The 21,563-nt window shown below is 41.4% G+C and overlaps 2 protein-coding genes across 4 annotated transcripts; one reads left to right on the top strand and one right to left on the bottom strand.

The window, feature by feature from the left end:
* Positions 1 to 1,351: 1,351 nt before the first annotated feature.
* ING2 (inhibitor of growth family member 2) lies at positions 1,352 to 9,890 on the bottom strand. 2 transcript variants are annotated; one of them, XM_058524950.1, is made up of 3 exons: positions 9,448 to 9,487; positions 7,643 to 7,705; positions 1,352 to 4,096 (listed from the first exon to the last, which is right to left on the bottom strand). In XM_058524950.1, the coding sequence occupies exons 2-3, from the start codon at positions 7,665 to 7,667 to the stop codon at positions 3,426 to 3,428; spliced, it is 696 nt and encodes a 231-aa protein (XP_058380933.1). In that variant the 5' UTR covers positions 7,668 to 7,705; positions 9,448 to 9,487; the 3' UTR covers positions 1,352 to 3,425. The 2 variants fall into 2 exon arrangements, with proteins under 2 accessions (XP_058380933.1, XP_058380932.1); XM_058524949.1 differs by lacking the exon at positions 7,643 to 7,705 and having other exon boundaries at positions 9,448 to 9,890.
* LOC131393926 (uncharacterized) lies at positions 9,054 to 19,752 on the top strand. Of its 2 annotated transcripts, none has more exons than XM_058524952.1 (3): positions 9,054 to 10,682; positions 16,618 to 16,694; positions 18,120 to 19,752. In XM_058524952.1, the coding sequence occupies exons 1-3, from the start codon at positions 10,552 to 10,554 to the stop codon at positions 18,251 to 18,253; spliced, it is 342 nt and encodes a 113-aa protein (XP_058380935.1). In that variant the 5' UTR covers positions 9,054 to 10,551; the 3' UTR covers positions 18,254 to 19,752. The 2 variants fall into 2 exon arrangements, with proteins under 2 accessions (XP_058380935.1, XP_058380934.1); XM_058524951.1 differs by lacking the exon at positions 18,120 to 19,752 and adding an exon at positions 17,858 to 17,964 and having other exon boundaries at positions 9,055 to 10,682; positions 16,475 to 16,694.
* Positions 19,753 to 21,563: the final 1,811 nt, after the last annotated feature.

Raw genomic sequence — 21,563 nt, 5'->3', positions numbered from 1 at the left:
GCATCACTGAGGAGCTTGCTAGAAATGTGGCATCTCAGGCCCCATAGCAGACCTACTGAATCAGAATCTGCATGTTAACACAATCAGGTGACTCACATGCATATTAAAATCTGAGAAGCACTGAAGCAATGATCTATTTACCTGTGTGCTTTCCACCACATGACTTTAAACTCCATTCATAGGGTAACTCCCAAATGTTTATCTCCTGAACCCTCCCCCACCTTCAGCCCCCCACCTCCATGCTGGATCCCACTAGAAATCTATCAGGCATCTCACACCTAAGTGTAAACAGAAATCCTGATTTTTTCCCTCAAGCCAGAAATCTAAGAGTCATCCTTCTCATCTCTTTGCCTTCCAACTCCTGGGCCAAAGTCCTCCTGTTGGCAGTATCTTTAAAACACAGTGAGAATCCTATCATTCACCACCACTTCCACTGCTACCCCCCCTAGTATAAGCCACCAATATTTTGGGGGCAAAGACTTCTGGAAGAGTCTCCTCAATCTCCCTATTTTCACCAAGGCTCCCTACAATAAAATTTGCACACAGCATCCAGAGCGATCTTGAAAGAATATAAACCCTTCCCAAGTTTTCTACCATGGCTTCCAAGAGCCATTTTCTAGCCCCTCCCACACTGTGTCAAATGCTCTAGTCAAATTGACAAACTTGTTCTACTCCTCCCTCCCCTAAATCTTTGCCTGCCTCACTTTCTTATTTCCTTCTGGTCTCAGCTCAAAGATCACTTCCTTAGAAAGACCTTCTTTAATCACCATGATTAAGACTCACCTCCGTTTCCGTGCATTTTCTATCTCCTGACTCTGCTTTCCTTTCCTGTTAGCATCTAACACAGTTACCTGACATTATATATATCTGACTCCTGCACTAGAATGTAGGGTCCACGAGCAGGGATTTTTCTTCTTTTTAAACCACCACTGCTTAGAACAGTGCCTAGCACACAAGAAGCTACTCAAGTATTGAGTCTTCAAGCCGTGTTGGTGGAACTGTTGGGGGCACGGGACCAACTCTCACGTATGTATCAGCACTTAATGTGTTTCAGAGTCACACTGATCTGGATGTAGAGAACCCACCCACAGTTTTCAATAAGTTCGAATTTTCATAATGTGGCAGTGATTCTAAAACTTTTCTGTATATTAGAATCGCCTGGGGATCTTTTAAAAATTCTAATGCTTAAGCTGCATTCCAAATGAATTAGATCACAATTGCTGGGGGTGGGAAACAGGTATCTGCATATTTTGAAGCTCTTGAGGTAATTCCAACTTGAGATAAATTTGGGAACCATTGGTATATAGTATATGAAATCCATAATACTTAAAAAAAGAAATCCCAGTCATAGTGTTAGCAAACGTAAAACTTCTATTTCCTATGTGGTATAGAAAACAAAAAGAAATTCATAAAAATAAAACTGTTTCCAACGTTAGGTCTTAAAGAGCACATCTTCCAGGATTTTTCACATTTGTTTTCCTATCAAGCTTAATCCAAATTTGGGTACTTCTACTATGAAGTTTATTCTTTTCCCCATATGCTGAAGCAAACTTATGTAGGGAAAAGTGTTGACTTCTATCTAAGTCACATCTGAAAGCTTTTGGGGGCTTTGCACATACCGGTATTTTTAATGGTGTCTGGTAAATAACTCTATCCTGGTAATAAGGTTGTAATCACTAAGACACAATGCTATATTCTCAAGAGAGAAAAGGATTTCTTTACAACTCGACTAAGTTACAGTAAAGTAAATTCTTAATCATGCTGTCTAATATTTCTCACTCAAGAAGTAATATAACCAACTGGTTCCAGTCATCAATCAAAATATCCTTAGAACAGAAGCTAATCAAATACTGTGCATTTACCTGTCCCTAAGCTCACCTTTTAACTGTCTTCATACCTCAGAATAAAGGACAAAATTAATGAGAGAGAAAAACAAGTCATTTGATTATTAAAATCCTCACTATAGTGCAAATAATACAGATTTCAAAAGAACCTCAGAGATAATTAAGCCAACCTCACATTACAGATGAGTAACCTGACACCTGGATGAGGTGAAATAACATGCCTGAAAGTCACACAAGAGTGCTAGAAGAGAAAAAAACAATTTTTTTTTCCAAACCAACAGACAGGATTTTTCATGTTAATCAAAAAGAATCAAGATCATCAGATTAGGAAGAAATGAGGCATAAAAAGTATGTTACACATAGATTTAAAGGACTAGTCAATCCGCTGCCCCCTCCCCAAAACCAAAAAATTCTCTGAACATATGGACATATATCCATCAAGATGCTTACCCTTAAAATATTAGAATCTTGGAAAATTCAGTTTACAAATACATTATTAATTGCATTGTTATAATGAAATTAGTTCATTAAACGTGAAAACATCAAACAGCACCAATACCAGAAAGTTAAGAAAGTAAATACACTATTACTTAAAATAATATATAATCACTGATTGGGACAGAAATGAACTACAGCCACTAGCAAAACTATTTAAACTACTGTTCGACAAAAAGGCAATATTTAAAGACTAGTATATGCCCTTTCCCACTGATAGGCCCATGGCTAGGCAGCCCAGGAGTGGGTCATGTGGAAAATATTATTAAATCAGATGCATTTTTTAAATTGCTTAACCTTGAACCATGATACTACACAACCCAAATTTTGTCAATATAAGCCAATGGCGGCATTTTTGGTATTCCAACTACTCCTACCTGTCCCAGTTAAAACTAAACAAAACACAACCCTCCTATTAAGCACTAGGTTCAATCTATCTATGAAGCAGCAGCAAGGCATTTACAAATGGGCTACTGACAGTGTATCAAAATGCTACTAAGGAAAATACAGCAGCAAATACTCTAATAAGAGCACATTATTCCACATGGAATCCCAAATTATTCTTATCTCTAGTTCCTCAACTTCTTGGAAGACTAGAGATTAACAAACATATGTATAAATGGGGATAGGGAGAAAGAAGCTCTAAATGGTATAGTGTTCATATTTTAAATTACCCAAGATAATTTGAATGCTTACAGAGAACTCCAACTACATCTAAATTTTTTTTTAAGCACGTAGAACTAAAATGCTAGCAAAACTTTGGTGTTTACCCAAAAATAGCATTGCAGTTTTCAGTGAAATTGAAATAGGCATGGTTTGTGAAGTTTTTATAATGTTCACACCACCCCCTCCCTCTTCCCTGCTCCTTTCTTCAGGTGATCTAAAGACTACCTGGTTTAAAATATTTGGTAATTCAGTGCAGAAAAGGTCACAGACAAAGTACAACAACTTTTAATACACCATTAATACTAATGATTAAAAATTATTGCATAGTCTTATGCATTTACCCTAAAACATTTTCTGAAAGTAAATTCTGAAAGAATTATATAAAAGACAAATAAACCTTTAAAATGTGGATGGCCTGTACTACCTCGATCTTCTATCCTTTTTTGTCTTTTCAGTACTTTTGTCCATTGTTTTCTCATTATCTCCCCTACACTTTGGGCAATACCACTTCCCCTTTGGTTTATAGGTAAGTGAAACACATGAAAAGTGAAACCATTCAATGGGACACTGTTCATTGTCACATCCAATCATTTCCCCGTAAGACACTTGGTTACATAGACAGTATGTAGGTTCATTGGGATCTATTGCAAACTCCACAGGGGAAGCTTCCCTCTCCTGCTTGGCCTTGGAGCGTTTCTTTTTCTTGGCTGACTTGGATTTCTTTTCTTTAGGTGGCTGATCATCACAGTCTTCAATCCCATTCGTCATGTGACACAAATCACGGCTTTCACTGGTTCGCTGTCTGCGGGGTCTTCTTGAAGATCTTTCTGGTTGGCTGGAATCCATCTTTGCTTTATCTGAGCCTCGTTCACTTTCAGCAGGATCTTGAAAACACTGTGAATGTAATTCCATTTGTCTTGCCCGATTTTCCACCAATTCGAGCATTTGTGTGACAATTTGAATTTTTTCATCTCCCAATTCTTGACTATTGATTAATGCTCTCTGGAGATGCTGCTGTAGGCGTTTTTTCTGGTTTGAATCATCTTCTTTCTTATATTTTTCATAGACATCATCAATTTCCTTTAATGTTTCTAAAAAAGGAAAAGAAAAATCAACATTATTGTGCATTAGCACATATAACATTTTTCAAGTTAGTTATCTTCCACAGAATTGGAAAAGTCAGAACAAACTCAAACTATGAAACTACACTCCTCTAGGGGCCGGCCACGTGGCTTAGCGGTTAAATGCGCACAATCCGCTGCTGGCGGCCCGGGTTCGGATCCCGGGCGCGCACCGACGCACTGCTTCTCTGGCCATGCTGAGGCCACGTCCCACATACAGCAACTAGAAGGATGTGCAACTATGACATACAACTATCTACTGGGGCTTTGGGGGAAAAATAAATAAATAAAAAATTAAAAAAAAAAAAAAACTACACTCCTCTATAGTATGTATATGTTAAAAAATATTATTTCCCATACCAAGACCATATGTCATCCAATATGAAAGTATATTTATAAATAAATAAATAAAAACCACAAAACTCTCTAATACTCATTAATCTATATTAAAAAGGATAAGAGGAGCTGGCCCGGTGGCGTAGCTGTTAAGTTTGCATGCTCCCCTTTGGTGGCCCAGGGTTCACGAGTTCGAATCCCAGGTGCAGACCTACACACCACTCATTTGATATCCACCATCATCTATTTAAAAATAAAAAACAAAATAAATTTTTCAAAAGAAGGCTAAGAGATGTGTGGCTAATTAATAATCAAAACTATTTTATATGGGCAGGAACACCGTATATCACTTTAGAATTTATCTAGCACCACATCGCCTATACTTCATTTGAACCTCAAAACAACCCTGTATCTAAAATTTACATGCTGGACTCCAGCTGTAAAACTTAAAGAGGTTCCAGGACTAGGCTATAGATTACTGTTCAAGTGTGTTTACAGAATTTACAGTTCAATCAACGACTTGCTACATGACTCCAGGGAGACACTATACCTTCACTTTCATATCACATCTCTGGACATTCTTAAACAAAGCAGACACAAGTAATTCCTAGCTTCCCGTAATATTAGCGTTAATAGTTCTTTATTTTATCACATGGGAGATTCTGAAAACCAAACTATTTTCAGAGTAGGTTTAGGTCCAGGTTCTAGCATCAACTGGCTACTAACAAAATTACAGTAAAGTCAGCACTGGATCACTGTGCTTTTGTAGATAACTCAGCAGTTGGTTCTAAGCTTTTTGAACTGCTGATTTAGGTATTGTATAGCATGTGAGACACATTTAAATCAACTAAAAATGGCTGAGTCACTAGAAGGTATACAAAAATCTGAAAATATAGTTCCAGATGTCACCAAAAATTTACATAAGATTAGTTTTTGACTTGAATCTATTCTATTTCTTTAAGAGATATAATGCTATCTGAAAGAGTTCTTACTAAAGGTGGAGAAACAAAAATGAACTCTAATTTATCACACCACATGGCGTACCACTGTTTTATCTTCCAATATTATTACTCCAATGATAAGAACTGAAACGTTAGACAAGTAAAATACATACATTGGCACTGTCTGCAAGTAAGGTAACACAAAGCAACTATTCAACACAACTCTTAGGAATTAGCTCCTCCCTGGAAATTATAGGTACACCCACTTGATGAACAACTATTTAACCTAAGATACATGACAAAGTGCCACTACACATTTGAGGGCAGTCATACCTGCAGAGTGTAATTTTAAACAAAGTTCGTATTGAGCCCATTTGCCCAGCTAGGTAGGTAAGCGGATTTCTCAAGAACCCAATTTTCCTCCAGGAAAAATAAGGAAATTATATATTTTCTCCTCAGACACACAAAACTTGAGGGTTAAAAAAATAAAGATAGGCCGGCCCTGTGGCTTAGCAGTTAAGTGCGTGCGTTCTGCTACTGGCGGCTCGGGTTCGAATCTCGGGCGCGCACCGATGCACCGCTTCTCCGGCCGTGCTGAGGCCGCATCCCACATACAGCAACTCGAAGGATGTGCAACTATGACATACAACTATCTACTGGGGCTTTGGGGAAGAAGAAAAGGAAGAGGATTGGCAATAGACGTTAGCTCAGAGCTGGTTTTCCTCAGCAAAAAGAGGAGGATTAGCACGGATGTTAGCTCAGGGCTGATCTCTCCCACAAAAAAAATAAATAAAGATAAATCGGGACCAGCCCAGTGGCATAGCGGTTAAGTTCAGCTTGCTCTGTTTCGGCAGCTGGGTTCACAGATTCGGATCCTGGGTCGGGGCCTACATCACTCACTCATCCATAGCCATGCTGTGGCAGCAACCCACATACAAAATAGAGGAAGACTGGCACAGAGGTTGGCTCAAGGCGAATCTTCCTCAGAAAAAATAAATAAATAAAGATAAATCTTATTTCGAATATTCTGTATCTAATAATCAGGAGTTAGAAGCTAATTATATCACACCAGCATATTAATACTATACATGAAGTAAAAATTCACATTTTTTTTGTTTTACTTATTTATTTTATTGAGGTAACACTGATTTATAACATTATATAAATTTCAGGTGTACACCACTATATTTCGATTTCTGTGTAGATTACATCATGTTCACCAAAGACTAATTACCATTCATCACCATACACATAAAATTCACATTTTTAAGACACCTTAATTATGTAGTGAAAGAAGAGAGTAAACTAACACTTACTGAGCCCCTTCTATGTGAAAAAGATTTTCTCATTTAATCCCCACAGCAACCCTATGAGGGAGCCATCACTCTAAATGTGAAGAAAATGAAGCTCAAGAGGTAACAACCCCAGACTTCTACTCTGCTAGATCTCTATGTCTGGTTCCACCATTAAAGCACTTTCTACTAAGATGCATGGAAGGCACTTGAAATTAAGTATTAAATTTTAGTTCAAAGGTTATTTACTCAAGAAATTATGAACACGAATATTGGAAGAAAAACTGAAATTCTCTAATAACCACATCCCATAATAAATACTTCATTCAATTGTGAAATTCTTTTCTTCATTTCTCTATTTTTAAAAATTTTTAAGGTTACTTTTCAGGCTTTTCAGTAATTTCTGAAAGTGTCTCAGATAAGAGAAAAATTTCTTTGACTGTCTATTTAATTTATATCACTAAATATTGCTAACTATTAGATCCAAAAACAGAAAATACTCAATAGCAAAGAAATAAAAAACATATGAAATCTGAACCAAGAATGCACAAGTATATAAAGCTAATAAACATAAAACTGTGAAAAGTAAACTTCAAACTTAAAAACATAAAACGAGATTAGTAAACATGTGCATGGAGTGAAAACTAGACCGTTGTTTTTATATTAATCTTGAAACTAACCACAATCTTAACGGAGGTGAGATTTTTTATCATCTCTCAATCTTTTAAGGCCTTATACTGTTTCTCGTGTGACAATTCTAGATGGTCAAGATGGCAGATTTCCCTGTAACAAATTGTCGATCCCCAAAACAAAGGAAAGAAACTAGCTTCCACGAAGGGAAATATGTGTCTTAAAAGAAACGGGAAAGCCTGCAAGCTTTACAAACTTCAGAGGTATTATTATTTGAAAAACTAAAAATGTTCAATATACAATTCTTAAGCACATACCTATCATTTTTAGGTTACAATTCATGTACGTGCTCCGTGTCTGTAGAAAACACTTTTAGAGGGCTTTTATTTAAAAAAAACAAAAAAGTTAAAATAGTTTAAAAACAAGAATGTGCACCTGAAGTAGCCAGGCTGTAAGGTCAAATATTCTCCACCTAATTAATTGGACAAGTTATTTAAACTCCTTGTAAATTTTAATTTATCTGTAAAATGAATGTTTACTTCATGGGGTTATCGCGAGCATTAAATGAGAATGTTCTGGACCTGGCACAACAATTGACACACAGTAAGTAATCAGTATTAATTCTCTTCCCCGGTAAGAGAGATCAGTCCTATCAATCATATGGGTTCAGAAGGCAGAAATGAACTATAGGTTCGAAAGCATAGAGACATTTAAATGTTCTAACATGCTGCAGGCCAGAAAATGTCACCCCAGAAGGGGTTCCTTTGAGACTAAATCATAACATTAGTGACACATCTAGAAAAACAGAGACTGTGTCCAAGAAGTTATCTCCTTCAAGTCCACAGGGCTGTTTTCACATCATGTCCAAGGTCTGTTCCTTGATTCAGGATAATTAAACGCAAAACGGCTCCCCATTTAAACTTCTCCCCTCCCAGGAGCAGGCGAAAGGTCAACAGTGGATGATAAACGATACTCTGTAAGAAACGTCGATTCCCTATCCTAGCTTCTCGGGTCTGCCCACAAAGAGCGGTTTTTGCCTCAACACTTAAACTTGTCTGAGGACGGACCCAGGGCTTAAGGGACGCCAGGCGGTTGCCCAGTCAACCACCTACTTCCTCCTGGGGCCCGGAAGTGACGCAAAGACCGGAACCTACGCGGGGCCAGGGTCAGCGCCGGTACCGGAGCGGACTGTGTCCTCGTCGTGATTGAGTGGTTGGGAAGGAGTCGAAAAATCACAACAAACGTGTCCCAACCCCCAACGCTGACTGAGCTGGGGACGAAGGAACGTCCCCTACGGCTCCGAACCCTCCCCACCAGATAGCTCCGCCCGAGCCTTCCTGGCACCAGCCATTTTCCAGGCGGGCGGGAGCGCACGCGTCCGCGCCCCGCCCACGTTACGTCACGCCACAGGTCCCGCCCCCAGGGCCGGGGGCCCTCCCCGCCACACACACACCCCCCTCTTCCTCTCCCCGCGGGGACCCCTCCCCTTTGAACCACCCGGCTGAAGGAGCTGGGAAAGGGCTGCGGCCCGGAACTTTGCCTGGGGCGGGAGAGGGGAACGGACTCCCTACTCCCGAGCCGGGCGCCGGGAGCCGGGAGCCGGCAGCGGAGGGAGGGACCTGCCCGGATCCGCCTTCGCGGCCCTCTCGCCCCCTCCCCCCCCGCACGTTCCAATGCATCTGCTCTCAGCGGGTGGGGGCCGGAGCGGGGTGGGGAGAGCCTGGCCTGGCCGGCCGCTCACTCTCTCCAGCCCCGCGCCCGACTGCACGCTCCTCGCCGGGGCAGGAGGCTCTGCGGCGCGGGGCAGGCGAGCGCCGGCACAAATGCTGCTTAAAATGGCTGATTCCCCTCCACCCGAGCTGCAGCCGCCGGCTCTGCAGCGGGGGCTGACGAGCGGCCCCCACTCCCACCCTGGAGACCCCGCCGAAGTCCTGGCCGACTGCCGCGAAGGAAGGGAGGGCCGCGAAGCCGAGCTCCAGTCCCCCTGCCCCGTCCCACACCCCAGACCTCCTGTGTGCGCCCAGGAAGACTGTCACGGGAGAAATGGAAAGTGCCACCACCCCGGGCAGGCTCCGGATCCGAGCCGGGGGGAGCCCCGCACCGCAGCCCCGCGGCCCCCCACCTTGATATTTGTTGTCCAGCTCCCGCAACACGGACACGTTCCTCTGCATGTCGTGGGGCAGCGACTCCACGCACTCGAGGTAGTCCTGCACGTAGCAGGTGAGCAGCCGGCTCCGCTCCCCGGTCAGGAGCGCGGCCGACGAGTAGAGTTGCTGCTGCTGCTGCCCTAACATCCTGCCGCCGCCGCTGCTGCTCCGCGCCGCCGCCGCCGCCGCCTCCGCATCCAGCGGCCACACATGCACCAGCCGCGGCCGCCGCGGCTCCTCTGCTCGGCGGCCCGGCGCCGCGGGGACACCGGCAGCCGCTCGAGAGGGCACAGCCGAGTCCCCCGATCTCCACTCCCCCCCAAAAAAGCCCTCACTCCCCGCCCCCGCGGGAACAAGCCCAGGGGCGGGGCGAGATCAGGGCTCCCTCCTTTTTCCCCTCCCTCCCCAGGGCTGGAGTAGCGGGGATCCCCCGGCGGAGCCGCCGCCTGGCTCCTGGGCGCTGACACTTCCTGTCCCCCTCGGAGTCCCCAGATGCTACCAGTGCCGCCGCGCAGCTCGGATCCCCATGACAAGCCCCTCGCTGCCCCCTTTCCTCCCAATCACCCTCCGTGCTTGTCGGAGAGTCTCTCACTGGACTGCCCCCGCCCCTCCGCCTGCGGCCGCCTCTGCGCCTGCGCAGGACGCACTCCTAATAAGGCCGGGGGCCCGCCCCTACCGCCCTACCGAAGGGTTCGCATTCTCCCGCCTTCCCTCCGCCACCCGGGCGATTGGTCTGTCAACTCTCGGCCCGAGGGGAGGGGGCGGAGGGCGGCCAAACGGCAGGCTGCGCCCCGCCCCCCCTTAAAGAGGAAGCACTGCCGTGCCCGCCTCTTTGCTCATTGACTGAATGGGACTCGAGAGGGCAGGTGGCGGATTCCTCCCTTCCGTCCTTCCCACAGGGAGGGGGAACTCGGCGCAGCTCCCTCGGCCCGGTGTTACTGACGTTTTACCCATGAGGTGGATCTGGCGCGGCCTCTCGCGAGCCTTAAAAGGAGCAGCAGGCGGCCGCCTTTCGCTTTCGCTCGGAGGGAGGCCTGCGGGAACTACGACTCCCAGCGTGCAGCGGGCGCGCTCCCGGCATGCGCGGCGGCCAGGTTCCCGCCGACCCGCCCTGGCTCGCCGGCCGCCGCCTGGGCGCTACCCTCAGGCCGGGTTCTTCCTCCCGCCGCGGCCTTCGGGCTCACGAAGCACCGGGGGGCCGATTGCGGAGGTAGGCGGTGCTCCCACGGGCTCCCTGCGTTTTCCTTCTCCTTTAGTCAGCCCGCCTTTTAAATCTCCTTCCCGGCTTCAGCGCGCTTCCGCCCTTCCGCAGGCGCCGGGGTCTCGGGCGCCGAAGGACCGTGCAGGTTCTGTCCACCTCCGGCCCTTCAGGAGTCCAGGGTCAGTTCAGGCAGTCCGCCCCGGAAACGTGTTTGTCCAACAGAGGATGTTTTAAAAAATGTCTTTTCCCGGGATCAGAACGTTTAAGCATTAAAGGTCGACGAGGGTTTACCGGCGGCTTACCACCACCTTTCCATCTCTTTTTACCCCAAGTCTAAAAAACACGGGCGCCTGGGGGAAGAAGGGGTCATGGAGACCCGAGTAGAAACGTCATCAGGAATCAGGCCATGGCCTTACCTGCGCTTCCACGGCCAGGGTTTAAGTTCTGTGTAGTGTTAAATGAAATGCCAAGCAGAAGAGCTCATTTTAATTCCAGGTGGACTCTCAGTGTTTATAATAACGTGTGTTTTTGAAAGAAATGGGAGTAAATAGAACGAATACACGGAAAATTTTAGGGAGTGCCTATGTAAGCAGACGCGATTGTGAGCAGTACCTTTCAGTTAAAAAGAAAAGGTGTGTAGATGATAAATTGGGATTTCCTCATGTCCAGTTTGTGTGCAGCGGTGGTACACCTGTAGGGTGACCCATTTAGAGCACTTTTGAAACAGCTGTTAATAGTAAGTGACCATTGACGTGCAAGTAGACCTTGAGCTAGAGGAAATTTTACATTTCAAACCCAAACAAAGCACTTTAGGAAATTACACGTTTTGGGAACAAAAAAAAAAATGTTGCACAGGACGCGGAGATTGTCTTGGGTTGTTATTCTGTGACACTGAGGTTTTGACCGCTTGAATATTAAGTCAACCCAGGCAGTGCCGTGTATTGTATTTCTGAGAACCGCCTAGGGATTTTATTGTCGTTCTTTATATCTTTCAGATTAAGCAGCCAGGTCTTATCAAAAACCAGTCACACTGTTCAGAATTGAATTTTATTGCTTTTTACCTGAACCCTACTATTTTTGTTTACTCATAGATTTGCATCAGCTTGTCTTTATTGAAGGCCCAAAATAATACAAGATGCCTTGTTATTTGTTGATTCAGGTCAGACACTGAATGCACCTATGGGTTTTATTCAGCCTGAGAAGTGATCTGCAGGCAGGTCTGACGCGGTTAAACACTAGAAGTGAGAAAAGGCTGTGATGCAGAATACCTAGAGTACTCTCTCCAGGAACCTAGAGCAAGAAGAGAGGAAGGAAGGATGAGTACAAACAGAAACCTTTTATAGCATTATTTTCACCTTTTATAATTGTGTTGAATAGGCAGAAAGGAAGCAAAAAATACAAATAATGATTTTTCGGCTTGTGTTGGTCTAAACTGATAAAGAACACTTTAATAGTTGTGTGTGTGTGAATTATTTCAGACATGGGCTTTTCTTGCTGTATTAATTTATAAAAGTAAGTCAAAGACTTATTCCTGCCATACTTGTGAAAGCAAACTGCGTAGGGAGAGTACTTAGAAAAAAAAATCACCATATTCCCCAAATTCAACTCTTTTTGTATGTGGGTCACCGCCACAGCATTGCTGATGAGTGGTATAGGTCCGCAATGGGGATCTGAACCCAGGCTGCCTAAGTGAACTTAACCACTAGGCCGGGGGGCCAGCGCCTTCAAACTCAACACTTGACCTTGATTGTTTATCATGTCCTTTTCTTCAGTAATCACTTAACTGGAAATTTGGGGCCTTTTCAAATTGGGTTCCTTTACTCTGCTAAATGCAGTATTTAAAAGTCCCCAATTCTCTGCAACATAGAAGTTAATTGGTGATATTTAATCCTGTGAATAAAGCAAAAAGGCATCTTATTTGCTCTTCATTGTATTTTTTACCATAAAGTAACCCTAAAAAAGATAAGTAACTGACACCCCCAAATTAGAAGTATCTAGGATTACCTTTAATTTCTAAGTCAGTTACTTTAAAAAGTCCCGGGTAGGAAATATTTATGCCTCTAAACCTCTGTCTGGTACCCTTATACTGTGAGAGGGGAGAGCAATAACTTCAAACTCAGGTTAAGAGCAAACTAGCAAGTAGTTCTGCAGGATTCCTAAAGATCCCTCCTGAGAAAATTCAGCTACTGCTCTGAGTCAGGCCAATTAAATTTGAAATCGTTTTTTCTACTTTTAAATATTTTTTAAAACTTTTTATTATGGAAATTTTCAAACACACACAAAAGTAGAGGTAATAGTACAATAAATCCTAATATACCATTCACCCAGCTTGAACATTTATCAATACTATATGGGCAATATTATTTCATCTATAACCCTCCACACTCCCTTACCCTTGCTAGATTATCATTTTATCTATAAATATGTTAAATATGAACAGATAAGAGATAATTTTTTAAAACATATCCACAATACCATTATCCTATCAAAAAATTATCTTAGTATCACTTAATATTTAGGCAATTCAAATTTCCATATTGTCTCATTAATACCTTTTTACACTTGGTTTATTCAACAGGATCCAGACAAGTTCCACAATTTGCATTTGGTTAGTGAGGTGTTTTCTAAACCAGTAAGAGACAGTTAATTCCCTATTTAATTCAGTGAAGCAGATAGCAATGTTTTCCTAAGGCAGATATTTGGATGGCCAGAAAACACTGTTAAAACTATAGGGAAATTCAAGAAAGTCACTTTAAACAAAATCTTCGTATTAAGAGGTCACCAGTTGATAGCCCACTGTAGAAATGTAATTGTACCTAATGCAAATAAATCCTTAAAAATCTAGGAGTTTTTATTAATTTAAGTATAATTTGTTCTAGAAGGTCCAGTGAAGCATTTTAAATTGTACTGAAAAAACCTAAAACTTTAAATCAGTTCATTAGTACAATAGGCGACTAAAAAAAATACAGTCTGCATCTCCACTGAGCCCTATTTAAAGCATTTTTAATTTCTTTATTGCATAAGGAATATACACTAATTGTAGAAAAAAACAAAAAATAGAACTAAAAAGAAGATATATAAAAATCACTACAAACTGGAGATAACTCTTCTCAGTATCTAAGTATACCCCCAAGATGTAATTCCATTTTAGTTTTTTGCTTTAAAGAAACACTTTGGCTAGGACTAAAGGACAAAGTTAAGAAAATACCAGATTCTCGAGATGGAATGTTAGAAATCTGAGCAATGTGATCCTGGACATTTAGTTTATGAGGTAGACAGCACAGATTTAAAATTGGTGTATACAATACATCCTACTATGGATTATAGTACTGTTCAGCATTTAGAATGACTACTGACAGTGAAAGATGATCCTAAAACATTTTAATGGAGAGACGGTGAATGACTAGGACTGTAGTCAAGAGAAAATTCAGTATAATATATCATTCTCATAACCAAGAAGAAAAGCAAACACATATTATCCACTTTAGTTATCCCAAAGAGAAAAAATAACACATATGGTATACTTTGCATATTGCTGACCAGAAAAACATTCAGTTTTCCCTGGATGGTTACCATAGTTACATGAGCCGTTTATAACATCAAGAGGGGGAACTAGGTCACAGTACTGAAGGAGTTTAAATTATACAATTATGTTTCCTAAAAGCAGGGGAAAGGGTTTAAAATTTAGGGAAGAGAGATTTATACTATATGTTCAAAATTAAATACTGGTTTAATTTTGCTGGTGAAACTTAAAAATTTGTCCAAAATTAAATAGTTGATGTTGTAGATATTAATTGTTCAACCTATGCAAATAAAATGTAATAGCTAGATCCGTAAGTGTGATCAAAGAGATGCCGACACATTCTGTCCTTGTAGATGCCCCTTTATCTTAGCGAGCTGTCTTACCCTCAAATGTTTTTGCAGGTAATCAATAAACCCAACAATAGCCTAGAATCTTGGAGTAGCCAAACCATGTGTAAACTGAAGTTTTGATCTCTTACCTTCTTTGAAAGCTTGAGATTAATGTTTGGTGAGATGCCTGTCAGATGCTACTCTTAATTTGTTGTAGAGATTTTCCTATTAATTCATCAAATGGACAAAGAAAAGTGGTAGGGAGGGAATGTATTGAAAAGTCATGATAGCGTAGACTTCACCCTTTCTTTAAATTGTATGGTTTTTTTCAATAAAAAACTCACAAAAACATATTATTCAGGAACCATGTCTGTTGTATCAGAGCCCTGCACAGTGCTCAATAAATAGAGGCTACATGAAGCAAAAGAAAAAGTGCATTTCAAGTTTGCATAATTTCGGATGGTTATTTTTAATCTCATGATGACTATAGAGTCATAGACTTTTTATAGCTAAAAATAATCTTAGATCAATGATTTCCCCAAAGGGAGAGAGCAGGCAACAGGCAGCCTCACTGAGTAGCTGGGTGAGCCACTGCTGCTGATGGTGATTTCTCATAACCGTCTTGTCTGTAGGGATGGGAAAGAAGTTGAGGATCCTTCTTACAGATCACCTCTAGGCCAACGTTTTTTTTTTGGCGAGGAAGGTTGGCCCTGAGCTAACGTCTGTTGTCAGTCGTCCTCTTTTTGCTTGAGGAAGATTGTCCCTGGGCTAACGTCTGTGCCAGTCTTCCTCTATTTTGTATGTGGGTCCCTGCCACAGCATGGCTTAATGAGTGGTGTGTAGGTCCAAGCCCGGGATCTGAACCTACGAACCCCAGACTGCCGAAGTGGAGTGCGTGAACTTAACCACTACACTACCGGGCAAGCCCTCGACTGACTTCTTTTAACAAGTGATAATGTGGGGAACCAGAGAAGTTAAGTAACTTTCCCAGGATCACACACCAATTCATGAAATAAAACTTAAGAGTAAAACAAATATTAGTTAATCTTATTTTCTGGCTGTTAATCATTGGAAAGGAGAAAAGTTCCCATAGGAAAAAAAAAAATTAAGAACTGGAGATATTATGAATTACTTTTTCTGAAAAGTCTTGCAGCGAATTTAACAAAATGACCTCCTAAGGAAAATTAGAATTTCCTGAACAATAATATTCAAAATAATCACAAAATCAAAAGTACTAGAAACCATGTATCCTTTAGACATTTATTTTCAATGGCAAATGCCTTATGACTTCAGTGCTAGCTGAAATAAGCATGGTCTTTTAAACATAAAACTAGGGCCGGCCCCTTGGCTTAGTGGTTAAGTGCACGCGCTCCGCTGCTGGCGGCCGGGGCCTGGATCCCTGGTGTGCACCGACGCACCGCTTCTCCCGACATGCTGAGGCGGTGTCCCACATACAGCGACTAGAAGGATGTGCAGCTGTGACGTACAACTATCTACTGGGGCTTTGGGGGGAAAAAAAAATTAAACATAAAACTAATGTTACGGGCCAGGAGCTTTTTGCTAAACATTTTGTTCTTTTTAAATGATTCTAATTGATTATTTAATGAGGCCTTATTGGAGCTATTGTTACATTAATTGCTCTTGACATGGTTAATTTAATCCAGCATTTTGGTGAATATTGATTTATCTTCTGAGACTGACGGATTTTTTTTAATTGCTTATCTAATTTATTTCCATAAATTGAGGTTCTCCGACTCTTTGATATATGAAAACCAGTATATCTCGCTTTATACAGTATATGTATTTCTGGGAAATTGTGTTTCAACCTTATTTTGCTGCTTCAAGTAATTTTAAATGTGCCAGTTCTATAAAATAAAGAGACCCAAGCTTTGAAAATGAAAATATTTGTTTAATACAAATAGTTTATCTGATTTTCTTTCCTTTTCTAGACTGCCGTCAATTGTTTTGTTTGCTTGAGAAGACATAGGTTGTGTTCCTCATTGTCTAACTGCAGCCTAGGTGTAGTTTCTCTTGCTGCTTCTAACTGTGGTGTACATTCCAGATACTTTAGCATAATATCCTTTGGTCACAGAAATGACATCTTCAGGGAGAAGACGGAAGAAATGCCTGAAGTGACAATAGAAATATTTTCTTCTGGTATCTGGCTAAGTAAGTACTACAATTAGAGAGAGAAGAAAACAAAGATATAAAAGATACAGGGAAAAATTTGTACGAAAAGTATTAGAGGCCAAGGAGCTTTCTGTTACAGGAAAATAGAAGAATCAGAGAAAGGCGTGATTATTTGAGCCATGACTGGTGGTGGTACAACATCAGAATTAAAATTTAGGGGCCGTGGTATATAAATTATATGTATGGAAACTACTTGTGATACTTTTATGCATAACAAAAAATGCAGTTGTGATACAAGGTTGGACTAATAGCCTGTCTAACCTAATCTTTGAAAATTGGCATGTTGATTCAAAAATAATTTCAAAAGAGCCTAGTGACTTTCTTACGTGATGTTATCTTTGGAATACCCCTAACTTTTTGTGTTCAGGTAAAATATTTCTGGAAGAATAATCCAGTGATATCTGCTGACAGTAGTTGCCTCTGATTTAGGTCCTGGGTTCTGGAGTTGGAGGGAGACTTAGTTCACAAAATCATTGTACACACTTGATTTTTTTGATACATGTATTACTTTAACAAAATTTAAACTTTATTTTTAGATATAAAAGAAGTAAAAAAGCTTTCTGAACATCCTGGAATAAAAGAAATGCATATGTATACTGCCTACTAGGAAAGGAGCACATAAGTAGATACACGAAATATTTAGATTTAGTTCACTTTTATGAGAAATTTTCTACTACCGTTGTTAGTAATGTCTATACTTTGCATACTAGCATCCTAATTGCACATATATTATTATACAAAATTAAAACCAAGAAATACTACACTTGGTAAATTTGAAGCTTTTGAAGACTTCCCAGTTTAGGAGCTAACCTAGCCAGTTTTGGGTCATAAACACATTTTTTATGAAGTTTTTTAGCAGTTTGGGAGAAGTTCTATGTAACCTTTTTCTCATTCAGTATAGTCCTCAACTTAAGAGCTTTCTTAATTTTTGTGTGATCTCACTTGAGTATTTTAGATTAAGGTGGAATAGTTTTTGTCATTTTTATGAATCAGGTGTTTGGAAATTCATATTTAAGTTGATGTTATGTGTTAATGCCATGTATAACGTCTGCCTGCAACCTCAGAGGGGACCTATGAAATATGTCTATCCAGGAAGGAGTCCTTCCCTGAAGTCTCTTATTAAGCTGTGGTCTTCTCTATAGGTTTGAAATTTAGCAGAAATGTCTAATGAAGAGGAATCTGAACATAGCAGTTGAGAAAGGAAGAAGATTGGGAGAAGAGCCCAGATAGCATAAGCACAGAGGGGATGAGGGAAATTAGTTTATTTTGCAATAAAATAGATATTAGCAGATGTATAACACACAAGAAAACAATTAAACATAGTGACCTGAGTGGTTACAATACCTCATTTAAGAGATCTTTTTCAGCAAATTATTCTTCAGTATATGGTGTGTTGTTTTCTAGGAAAGAATGGGAGTGGCAACTCTGCTGTAATGAATAATGCCCCGTGGGGAGAAGGGAAGAAAAACAAGAAAGGAGCAATTAACAGGGAAATGAGGTCATATGGAAAGAAGAAGACAGATTCAGGAAATTTCTAGGAGGTAATATCAACGGGGTTTAGTGACTATATTTAGGGGATGGAGGAGAAGAGAAGTCATCTAGGGTTTTGGCTTGGGCCACAAGTAAATTGTGGCAAGGCTAGGTGAAATAGAAAATCCAGGAGGCAAAGCAGGGTACATCTTTGGGCTCTGTCAATCTTAGACCTCCTCTTACAAACAGCATAAACACTGCTTCCTATGTGTAACCTGCTTGTTTGTAAAGAACAGCCAACAATAGAAATTGGAGGTTGGGAATGTGTTGGGAAGAGCAGAGACACTAGAGGAAATGATTTAGAGATATAGTGGTCTTAAAAATATCTTCCCACATGGCAGGACTTAATTAGCTTTGTATTATTGCTGTTAGTAAGCCAGGAATTGGTAATAGTGATAGCCAGGATATACAGACTCTTGTGCAGAAAAAGTTAATGTGCAGCTCTGTTTGCTTATTCCTTGCATGTCTCCAAGGAAACCATGATTGACCCTTGGGAACCCTGGGAATTTGGCCGTTGCAGTGTGCTTTATGTTAGTGATGGTGATTTTGTTATATACCCCTGGAGCAATGGATCATGCCATACTGGCTTGTCGGGTTGCTTTGCACAAACGTGCACCTGGTTTTATTGTTGGGGTCCTGAGTTTCAGTTGCCATGGCTGACTGCATAGCAGACTATGTGTACATTAAGAGCCCCCCATAAAAGTCTTGGACCCTGAGACTCAAATGGGCTTACATGGGCAGAGACATTTCATGCATGCCTGTAGCTTGCTGCTAGAGAGAGAGAGAGAGAATTCCTGTGTAGCTTAGACAAAAGACATTGCAAGCTTATGCTGAACCTCTCTGGACCTCACCAATGCATCTTTTTCCTGTTGCTTTTGCTCTCTATCCTTTGCTGTGATAAATACATGAAAAACAATAGGATGTATTGGAGTATACGAAGAAGCCATATGGTGTAAAACTAATTCGGCCTGACGTTGTTTTTCCAAAAGGGCCTGGCCTGGCCTGTTGAGCATGCATTGTACATCTGCTTTTAATATTTACTATGTACCAAAGACAAGAATGATGCCCGTAAAGATAGGGATGTAGCTTCCCCCCATATCATCATTTCTTTAAGGATAAGCATCTCTTCCTGGAAACTAAGGATTAATTATCAACCTGCTGTGCTCACCTTGTGACCACTGACCTGCTGACCACCGATCTGCTGTGCCAGCTACGCGTCTCGTGACAATTGTAAAAGGGACATTCCTGTCACATGTGATGTATGCTCTTTGTTCTGAGATGGTATATAACCACTCTGTGCACCCCACTTCTTTGGTGCCCTTCCTTCATCAGGGAAGGAAGGCCCCGGGCTAGTCCTCAGATCAGGCTCATAACAAACTCACCCCAATTTTGATTTATAGATTGATTATGGATTATTTGCATCGACAGCTGTAATAAATCTTCACCATGTGTATAACCTGCTATTGAATCCTGTGAGTATGGGCCGGCCCCATGGCTTAGTGGTTAAGTGCACATGCTCCGCTACTGGCGGCCCGGGTTTGGATCCCAGGCGCGCACCGACACCCCGCTTCTCCGGCCATGCTGAGGCCGCGTCCCACATACAGCAACTAGAAGGATGTGCAACTATGACATACAACTATCTACTGGGGCTTTGGGGAAAAAAAAAGGAGGAGGATTGGCAATAGATGTTAGCTCAGAGCCAGTCATCCTCAGCAAAAAGAGGAGGATTAGCATGGATGTTAGCTCAGGGCTGATCTTCCTCACAAAAAAAAAAAAAAAAGTGAATCCTGTGAGTACTTCTGGGGCACTAAAGGAAACAATCATATACAAAGTACTGAAGAAATTTAAAATCTAGTTTGTCCATCTGAGTCTTGATAGGATTCACTGAAAAAAGAGTAATCAACGTATGTAAGTATCTGCTATGTGTGGATTTAAACTAAGTCAAATCTTTGGTCCATGTCCAGGAGATGTTTATAGTCTCTATAGGGAAAGAACACATATAGAGTGTTGGGAAAATGCTTACAGGCATAAGTATAAATAAAAGGAAATTACCAATAAATACAGAAGCAAGGCAGAATAAAAGATTAAAATTGGTAGGAGTCAATCAAGGTTTATGGAAGATGGTGCATATTTAAGAAGAAATATGGGACCACATTGTCAAATAATAGCTTTTGTTTATTTCCCCCATACATAATTTAGCAGTATGTAAAATAAGTATTTTTTTCTGATGAGTTCTGAGTCCAACACAAGTTTGACCAAATTATTTGTGTGGAATCAAAATTTGTACTAAATCAAAATGTAAGTATTTTGTGTAACAATTTTTTATGAGCACTATAGTTATTAATTTTAGCTATGAGTTAATATTCTCATGTATTATCATTCCAAAGACTCCACACCAATTCCTGTTATAATCAATAAATCTTATCTGGTAATTTCTTCACCTATTTAGTTAAACTGCTTACATCCAAAGAGTAGAATAAACTTGGAGAGTTCTGCTTCTGATAATGGCCAGATAGTTCCTATCAGATCACCCTCCCTCCCACAAATAACAACTATAAATTCTGGATAAAATATTAAAAAAATACCAAAAGGTACTAGAGAGCAAGCAAAAGAAGGCAAATTCTGGAGGGAAGTCAACACTTGCAAGAATGAAATGTCACTTCAAGAGTTTCCTATTTTTATGTCTTTTGGCCTGTAGTACCCAGTCATGTAGGATGACTTGAACTTAGAAACTTGCAGACATACTGGCCTGAAGAACTGGAGGATGGAGTCCCAGGCAACCACAGTGAGGTATAAGGCCTAAAATTAATATCATGTACTGCCTTGACATCTGGCAAAACCAAGAGAGTCTTGAATGCCCTAATTCTAAGTTCTCTTCCCTACTCTGCTCCCGTGGATAAGGTCCCCCAGCCAAACAACCTTCCTTGTCTCGGGGACCATTTCCTGCTTATCCCTGAGTAGCAGGTTTCAGTTCCCTGCAAGCCTGTGGAATTATTCAAACAAACCAATCACATCGTCCTGCAGGAACCAGGGGCTACCTCATCCTCTTGATACTACAAAACCTACCTCCCAGAGCGCCTGGTTGTTTACTCTGTTCCCGAGTGTAACCCCCATGTAGCCCTGCATGAGTTTGGTGTCCTCCCCCAGGCTGTGAGTATATGTGACTAGTAAACTGCTGTCAGTCTCCTCTGTCCAGTGTCATGTGTTAGACCATTCACATAACTGTACAGTGGGAATCCTTCCCTCACCAGTGAAATAAAGAGGAGGCAATTGAAACAAACAGCAATGGGGGGCTGGCCTGGTGGGGATTGGTTAAGT

The sequence above is a fragment of the Diceros bicornis genome, chromosome 29 (genome assembly GCF_020826845.1).
Source record: "Diceros bicornis minor isolate mBicDic1 chromosome 29, mDicBic1.mat.cur, whole genome shotgun sequence".
Lineage (NCBI taxonomy): Eukaryota > Metazoa > Chordata > Mammalia > Perissodactyla > Rhinocerotidae > Diceros > Diceros bicornis.
This window is presented reverse-complemented; position numbering and strand designations above follow the sequence as displayed.

Coding starts and splice junctions, on each gene's coding strand:
- ING2 (XM_058524949.1), bottom strand. CDS start 9,619: ATGTTAGGGCAGCAGCAGCAGCAACTCTACTCGTCGGCCGCGCTCCTG. Junction 4,097..9,447: donor GCTGGACAACAAATATCAAG/GTGGGGGGCCGC, acceptor TTCCTTTTTTAG/AAACATTAAAGGAAATTGAT.
- LOC131393926 (XM_058524951.1), top strand. CDS start 10,320: ATGGGACTCGAGAGGGCAGGTGGCGGATTCCTCCCTTCCGTCCTTCCC. Junction 10,683..16,474: donor CCGGGGGGCCGATTGCGGAG/GTAGGCGGTGCT, acceptor TTCCTTTTCTAG/ACTGCCGTCAATTGTTTTGT. Junction 16,695..17,857: donor TTCTTCTGGTATCTGGCTAA/GTAAGTACTACA, acceptor TCTTCTCTATAG/GTTTGAAATTTAGCAGAAAT.